This window comes from Bison bison, unplaced genomic scaffold (assembly GCF_000754665.1).
Source record: "Bison bison bison isolate TAMUID 2011002044 unplaced genomic scaffold, Bison_UMD1.0 scf7180017864349, whole genome shotgun sequence".
Classification (NCBI taxonomy): Eukaryota; Metazoa; Chordata; class Mammalia; order Artiodactyla; family Bovidae; genus Bison; species Bison bison.
Window position 1 is genome coordinate 9,615,117 of NW_011494921.1, and position 8,958 is coordinate 9,624,074.

General features: G+C 38.0%; 1 protein-coding gene across 1 annotated transcript in view; it reads right to left on the reverse strand.

Annotated features, from left to right (window-relative positions):
• Positions 1-8,958, reverse strand: part of DCC (DCC netrin 1 receptor) — an 838,683-nt gene that overhangs the window by 367,559 nt on the left and 462,166 nt on the right. Inside the window, exons 9-10 of the mRNA XM_010854834.1 lie at positions 3,463-3,611; positions 1,746-1,884 (exon numbers count right to left, since the gene is read on the reverse strand). Of these exons, the coding sequence (XP_010853136.1) occupies positions 1,746-1,884; positions 3,463-3,611 (288 nt within the window). The remainder of the gene's footprint in view (positions 1-1,745; positions 1,885-3,462; positions 3,612-8,958) is intronic.

An 8,958-nucleotide genomic window follows, 5' to 3' on the forward strand; every position in this document is an offset into this window, starting at 1 on the left:
GGCATAATAACATTTATTAAACATCTAAATATATGCCATGCTCATGTTTCAGGTGCTTATATGTATTAGCCACTTAATTTTCACAATATCTGCTTTTTATAACATCTAGAAAGTCAAGGAGAATATGGCTTTATTAAGTACAACTAGGAAGTGGGTGACTATAATTATAATTAAATTCATCTACATGTGACCTCAGCATGGAGAGCTTCAGTAGAGAGGAAAGGACATCGGACTGAAGTAAAAGAGATGAAGTGATTGTAAAGATGAGCGCAGATGAGGTCAGAGTGCCCAGTCCTAGGGGCCCCTGGCATGCGTGCTTTCTGTATCAAAGGCACCTGACAGAGCGAGGCTGGGGGCCTCTCGCACAGTGATGCTTGTTGATGAGGCTCATGAAATCCTTTTATTTAAATGACAGGCATTTTCTAAATCCTATATGTTGCAACACTTCTAGATAACAAGTCTTGGATTAATGAGTAATAATCTATCTTTCTCACTTATGACATTTAAAACCAAAGTAGAGAATAAGGCCACAGCATTACATTCAGAGTGTGAAAGAAATCTACATAAATTATGTAAAATATTCATTTTCATTTGTTTTCCTTTTATTTTTATAATTATAAGTTGTGAAGTAATTTATTCAGCCAATAAATATTCCGTTCTGTCTTCAATAACAGAATCAGATGAATGAGCTTAGGAATTACATTAAAAATGATACCAAAGTGGTGTCAGATATATATTTTTTATATTGAAATTGCAAATGAACATTACTCCTGTGTCTCCTTTGCACTGTCCTTCAGAACAGGCATGTGCTTCCTCATTTCACTGATGTTGTGTGGAGTATTTACTCAGATACTTTCTGAGATTAAAGCATGGTGGACTGGCGAACGAATCACAAACTGAAGTCATTTTTTGAAATTCACAAGATCAATAATTTATAGAATTACACACACCAACATGGAAACTGTTGTTGAAAAGAAATAGCTTGCCACCTTTTTAATATTCATAGAGGTCACAGCTCTGCATTTTTGCACCTGCCTGAATTGTCACTGGCCTCATATCATAAACTCTGCTATGCTTTATTTTCACTCTTCATTAAACTTCTAACATTTCATTATCATCCGTTTCTTAGATCTCTAGTTACCTCTGCTACTGCTTTGTCAAATTCATCTATTTCATTAAGATTTCCTCCTCTTTCTTATGGCATTAAAAAATATGTCTGATTTTTCATTTGCTAGGCAAGGTAAAAGTAAAATATAAATTTTCAGGTTCAGTTTTATTACTTTCAATATTGGATTATTTGGCCTATATCTTCATGATTTTTTTTTTAATTGGAGGTATATGTAGGAGGATTGTCCATTATTTAAACACATGTAATCACCTACCACCGTTTAGAAGGAGAAACAAAAGATGCTGATGTAAATTAGCCCCCACACATGCACAAATGTGTTTGTATTTATAGGAATAAAGGAAAACACACACACAAAATTATTTTGAGCTCTTAGGCAGTAGTCACACCTCTTGTAAATGACTAATTAGGACACCCTGATTCAGAGTGTATACTTTTTCAAAGTTTAAATTTGACTGTAATAAGTGGTTTGATGAATAAGCCAAATTTCTAATGTACATTAGTCTATTTCATTAAGTTTTAGTTAGGACCCCTTGAGCACAGAATCTATCACATGCATTCAATATTATTTCATTATTATAACAAATAAGTGAGTCAAATTCCACTGTCTATAACTTACCATCAGAAAGCGTAACCACTGTCACATCGTCAGTAGATACTCCTGGCCCATACCGGTTATAAGCTAGGAATCGAAGACTATATTCCGTGAATTTTTTCAGGCCTTCCAGTTTATAAGATAGCCCATCAACCTCTATATTCTGGAGAGATAAAACACCAAAATTGTTATTCAGGAGGCACGTTAAAGCAGAAATGGCAGCCATTCTGAGCAATCAGTGAATTGATAGCAGACTCTCATTCACAAAGCAACACTCTAGCCTTATTATGAGTTGTTATAAAACCCAAATGGTGACACATACTCCTCCACTAAAGACCGAACCACTCTGTAGACTCCTAGTTAAATTAACACCATGCTGTCTTCACAGTCATTAAGTTCCAATTTGTTTAATGCCACCCAATACATTGAATAGTGTATTGTATTAACAACCACACCAAAACTCTGACAGGCAGAAGGCAGCTCATGAAGCCACAGGAATAGAGTTGCTCCTATACCTGAAATGAACTAATTTCCCAAGAAACAATAGAATTCTTCCTTCCCCTGCTGAAATATACTCATGGCTCTTGAAACTGACAGATACTTTGCTACAATAGCAAAGAATACTTTGCTATTCTCTCTCAAAATGCTGGGAGGTTAAGTTGAAGTGTTTTCAGCACTTCACAGCTGAAGAAATGAGGTGCTGGAGGTGAAGTTCACTGAGAAATGAGAGCCAGTTTGCTCCAGAAGACCCATTATGTCACTCTTTCCAATGATTCTCACACTCACATTTATCTTGGGTAATATTATTTAAATGGATTGGTAAAATGCGTTATTGAAGAACTAAAATGTGTAGGAAAAAGGGTAGAATAGAAAGCTAAAAATAAGAGCAAAATAGCTTGGGAACAGTAAACAAACATGAATGACTGATTGCAAAGGAGGATCTCTTAATCACTCTCATGCTATAACTAGGAACTGCTGTGGATAGAACGAATGCAAAATTTTTTTTAATGAAAAACATCTATCCTGCAGAGTATGTGAAAGCATGAAGACCACACTATGCTGGGCAGACTTCACAACACGTCATAAGAACTCCAGGATCTCAAGATCACTTCTGGGCCCTTCCTATTTAACTACCCACTAGCTATGTATCTTTTGTTACATGAAGTTGAGACTCTGGAAGCAAACATCGCAATAGTCATATACATGTTAACAAAACAGAATCGTCCAGTTTCATGTGTCGCCGTAAAGGTTCATTTACTTTTATTTGAAAATCTAATTTGCTTATTTTCCAGGATCTGTGCTAACCACAGATTAGAAGCAAAATGAAAGGAGGAGGAATGTAGTCTTCAGGAGTAAAGTATACGGAAAACAACAAGAAGCCAGAATTCACATTAAATACGTGAATGAAAAAGCAATCACTGAGGTCACCAAATATGATTGATCATCTTTTAAGATAAGGACTGAAATACAAATATTTTTCTGGGATCAGATGGGCTTATTCAAAGGTATCCTGGCCCAGACTGCGATATACTCAAACAAAACATCGGCATCCTTTTTATTGATTTCACCTCATTGCCCATTTGCCCACCAGAATTTAATTACTTAACATTTTCAATACCAGTTACTTTAAAACTGACCGGCTATCCAATTAATGTGCTGGATACTGGCTTGTATCAAGGGCCTGCAGATCTCCTGCAGTTTCTCCGAGAGGTGTAGGTGTGGGGCCCATTCTCTCGCCTACCTGTTCCTTTCCCGTGGACACTTCCGTACAGAACAGTCTGTAACCTTGCACTGGACCATTTGCATAGGCAGGGGGTTCCCAGGTAATAAGAATTGAGGTAGGTGAGGTAGATACAGCTTGCAGGTTTTCTACTGGCCCTGGAACTTGCACTGTTTACAAGAGAAATTGATTAGTACAAGTAGGTTCTCTTTCTTGAAACAAACAGAATTCCATCTTTTACAGTTTAAGGAAATATAGCACCATGTACTATTTTTAGAATCACATAGTATAAGAATGTAAAAACACATGGAACACAAATAGAAAGTAGCGAAATTTTAGAACCATTCATTTTAAAATTCAGAACAGAGCTTACATTAAATCTAAATTACTTATTTCATTTAACAGTTGAGGAAACTGGTCAAGGAGTCTAAATGACTAGAGTAATGGCTGGATTAAGAGTGGGATTCTTAATCTAAATTCTTAGCTTGGAGAATTTTCTACTTTGCCAGTATGCCTTTGCCTGTGTGTTGCTAACTGCAGAAGGAAAAGAGGAAACACAATTAGAATATTTGTACATCATGGTCCTATTTATAATTCAAGTAGGCAGTACGGTTATGGATAATTTACCACATTGTCTTTATTGAAGCCATCATTTTACAATCTTGCCCAAATCTGGGTCCTTTAAATTAATTTCAAGATTTAATTTCAATTTTACTTTCTAGCATTCCATTTTCTCTTGCAACTATTACTTTACTTAATCAAGGATAAAAAGCTTGTTCATTAAAGAAATCAGATAAACACAGGTCCACAATCACTTAACCAAAACACTTATGTCCAGATATGTTTCTATATCCAGAAGTTCTCGGGTTTTATAAAGGAAACATGGTGCATATGCAGTGCTTTATGTAAGACCCTGAGTGGAGTCTGTTGTGTTGTAGTGCCCTGTTATTACACCATCCATTTGCAGCAAACATGCATTCATACCAAATAGAATTATTCAAGACTATACACAGCCTGACATAAGATCAGGTGAGATGAGGCTATGAGATGAGTTAAGAATATCCTTCATTTCAGATATGCAAATTTTGAATTTCTTCACAATTTTTTATTTTCTCATAAGCCTTGAATATAAATATGTGGTTTGCAAATGGTAAATGCAATAACCATGCTAGTTACCGCACTCCAAAATAAATAAATAGCCCATCATTGCAAGCATAGCAATGACTTTAACTTAAACATGCTGTGTATTCCCCGCCAGCCTTAGATACCACCCAGCTTTGGACAGATATACATTCCAGGCCTCTAATCAATCCCTTCTGAGTTTGAACTTCCATAGCAAATACCATATGAAACCCCAGCTGACATGATATCCAATGACAGACTTCCTGGATCGGCATTGAGCCTGGGCCTCTGGATCATTTTCAGAATTTGTTCCACGGAACCCAGCTCCTTAAGGCATTACTGCTCACACTTTTGGGGTGGGGGGGCATACTCAAAAACAAGTATTTTCTGCTGAGACAGGCTGGGACCTGAGTCCCTTTGCTGCAATGCTTGTACATGGATAAACGTCTCCCCAAGAAACAAAGGTTGACTGGCCTCTTATCAATTTCTGTTGATTGGGAAAGGGCAAGAATTTCGGTTGGCATTGATATCACCTTCATACATTACCCCACCAGTCTTCAAATCCTGAGAATCCTTATTATTGACAACTGCATCCTTTTCATGTTAACAAGTGATTATTAATAATCTCTTAAAAAATTTACATGGAAATAATTTTAAGCCCACGGAAAACATTAAGAATGAGAATAGTACATACAATACCCTTGTTCCCTTTATCCAGATCTACCTATTGTTAGCTTTGTTCTATAAACTATCATTCTCTCTCTCAATTATCTATCTATCTATCCAGATTAGGCCACACTTATCAGGGCTCTTTACCCCGAAACTCTTTAGTGCATATTTCTTAAGAATTAATGTGTACATGAATAATATAGCTGTCAACTTCAGTATTTCGTATTAAAATAATATTTTATCTAATCATCGTTTGTATTCAGTGTCAACTGACTTGGTAGTGTCATTTATGCATCATTTTCATCTCTAGTTGAGGATCCAGCTTATGGTCAAGTTTGAACTGCACTACTATATCTCTTAAGTCTATTTTATACTGAGACTGTTTCAAAGTCTTTCTTTACTTTTAGGCCATTTATTTTTTGAAGAATATATCCTATTTTAACTGATAGAATGTTCTCCATTTTAGATTTGTCTTTGTTTCTTCCTACTGAGTTTAGGTTATACATCCCAGGCTGAAATATGTTGTCCTTCTCAGGGCATGGTATCCAGAGGCATGAGATCTTTGAACCCTCACTTATGTTAATCTCGTGAACTAGGTCAAGGTGCTATCCGATTTCTCCACTATAGGGTTAAATGGTCCTCCTGTACTCTGGTCCCCTGCTTCCCTGCTTGCAACTCATAAACAATCTGTGTGGAGATGCTACACTGGAACTGTGCTCTTTAACAAAGTCTCTAGGTCCTTAGGCTGAAGGACAAACACATGACTGTGTACACACAGATACACACACAAACTCTCAGGAACATACATATAGTCACATGTACAGATGCATACGCTATCTTTCATGACTCTACAGAGATGCCACCCATCCTAATCCATCTCTGTAGGGGTCATTCTTGCCTTCCCCATTCTTCTTCTATGGGATCTTTCTTTCTTCCAAAGGGAGAACTGTGACTCCCAAACAGTTGTATTTTGACAGACATTTCATGAAAGTGTCCTCACCTCAGTATTCTTCCACAGAAGAGTAATTTTTCTATGGAAATCCTTTATTTCACAAATGGAACTTTAGTAGACAAATGTTAAACAGTGGTGAGTCTTGCCAGTGTCAAAGTTTATAGTGATGCAGTTAGAACTGTATTATAATAAAGCAAATATTCTGTTCCATGGGGGCGAGGGGAAGCAAACTCAAATGTGCCTCCTGATACTCTTCAACTGGAGGGGCTTCCCAGGTGGCTCAGTGGTAAAGAATCTGCCTGTCAATGCAAGAGATGCAGGAGTCATGGGTTCAATCCCTGGGTCAGGAAGATCCTCTGGAGGAGGAAATGGCAACCCACTCCAGTATTCTTGCCTGAATAATCCCACAGACAGACAAATCTGGCAGGCTACAGTCCAGAGGGTCACAAAGAGTTGGACACGACTGAGCACACATGGACATATGCTTCAACTGCATTTTCAAAGTGCAATATTTTAAACAACACACACACACAGAAGTTGCTCAGTCATGTCCAACTCTTTGCGACCCCATGGATTGTAGCCCACCAGGCTCCTCGGTCCATGGGATTTTCCAGGCATGAATATTGGAGTGGGTTGCCGTTTCCTTCTCCAATTTTAAACAACAGTAAGTAGTAAAAACATTAATGACTTACATGTTTCTTTGATTACTGTTATATTCACAAAGACAATGTGAACACTTCAAGGACTATTTCTGATTTGGGATCTACTATTTTTCTAAGGAAGGCAGACAGAGAAAGGCACAGAAGCAATGAGATTGAATGACCTGCTAAAGATACATGTTGAATGTAAGGTAACCAGGATTATGAAAGTTCCCACAGAGCATATTCCTGCAGCCCAGTGACGTGTATGGGATGGAATGTATTCTTTGTTGCTTTCTCATGGCTAAAGTGGAAAGAGCATTGCCTACTAAAATGAAAGTGAAAGTCACTCAGCCGTGTTCGACTCTTTGTGACCCCATCAACTATACAGTCCATGGAAAGCTCCAGGCCAGAATACTGGAGTGGGTAGCCTTCCCCTTCTCTAGGGGATCTTCTCAAACCAGGGACCAAACCCAGGTCTCCTGCATTGCAGGCAGATTCTTTACCAGCTGAGCCACAAGCTTATTCTGAGAGCAAAGATTCAGATTTTAAAACGGTCAAACTCCAAAGCCATCACTCCTGCTGAGAGATATAACACATTCAAGGAACATTTTCAGGAGGTGTCTAGAAGAAAGGAAGCGGAGGCAGTGTTTGGGGAGTTTCTGCCTGTCTGTTTCACTGGAGCACAGTGGGGTGATGGGCAACAATTCAAACTGTCTTCTGTATTTGAGGAATGAGGCAGAAAATGAATTTGCACTTCACCTGCACACCACGTGTAGTCAGTGGCAACCTTGCCAAGAGATCGGGGTGTAAGGAACGCCGGTGTCACTCTCAGAGTTTCCTGAGGCGCCTAGTGTGGCTTGGGAGAGAATCTAGAAATGACCCCTGCACCCAGAGCAAGTCCCCTGAGAATCCGGAAGGATGAGCTGAGAGGGCTACATGGGGTGGGATGGGAGGATGTGTTGTGATGCTGAGACATGGGAATCAGCACTTCCATCAGGCGCTGTGGCAGACGAGTCTACAGGGACTCAAGGCAGAGTCAAGACAGCATCCCCACAAGAACAAACATTAGTCATCCTTCTCCTCTGATGATTCCAGCCAAGGCTGCTGAGTGTCCTGGCTGTCCTGGGTCAAAACCCACGCTTAGTTTCCCAAATAATAAGAGCAGCTGTCTTCTTCATGGGGATATGCACAAGGCTAGGTATACAGAAAGTATTCAACAAATGTGAGTTGAATGAATAACTTTATATAAATGCTATGGTAAGTCACGAGCCTAAAAATATAGTATATAGTCTAACGCATTTGATTTCGCTGATGCAGAATTCTTACTATGAGTGATCAGAAAATTGCATTTTCCTACACACCCGATGAGAACTAAGTTGGTATGTTTGTCCATGTTTGCTGCATGCATAGGAGCCTGTGTGCACTCTGCCCATAGTTTAATTTGTCTGTATGTATCTATGGCCTACATACAGTTACCAACAGGGGAACATCAGGCAGCAAGTAAGTGTCATAATTTGGATTCAGGACACACTGGTAGTGTCAATAACAATGATCTGTTCACCAATTGGATTATTCTCCTTTCCTAATGATCATTAGACACCACTGAGGAAAAAGGTGTGCTTTGGAAGCCAGAAGAATTTGAGGCAGAGATCATAGACACCAGAAGAAAAAAGGAGCATTCAGAGCATTTAGATTAAGCATTCACAAACAACACTATTTGTTTCACAGCTAACATTCGACTAGTTGGTATAAAGTTTTCAATTGTCTTTCTCTGAAAAAGTGTTGCATTTTAGAACAAACTTACTTCATATCTTAACTTTTTGTTTTAAAATATATTTTATTTTGTGATTTGATTCAATTGGTAGATTTTCTGTAACATTCTCATATATTAAGATAAATACCATAATCCTATGTTGTCCTAAGTAAATATAAACATCACAACATCAAAGAATTATCAAATATATGTTTATCATATATAATAATATACATGCAATTAATGTAATCTAATCTAATCTGTTGTTTAGTTGCCAAAAATATTTTTTCAGTATTTTTGATCTGAGGTTGATTGCATCCAGGCATGCAGATACTACAGACATGCATATCTATACATATATTATTTATATTTTTAATATT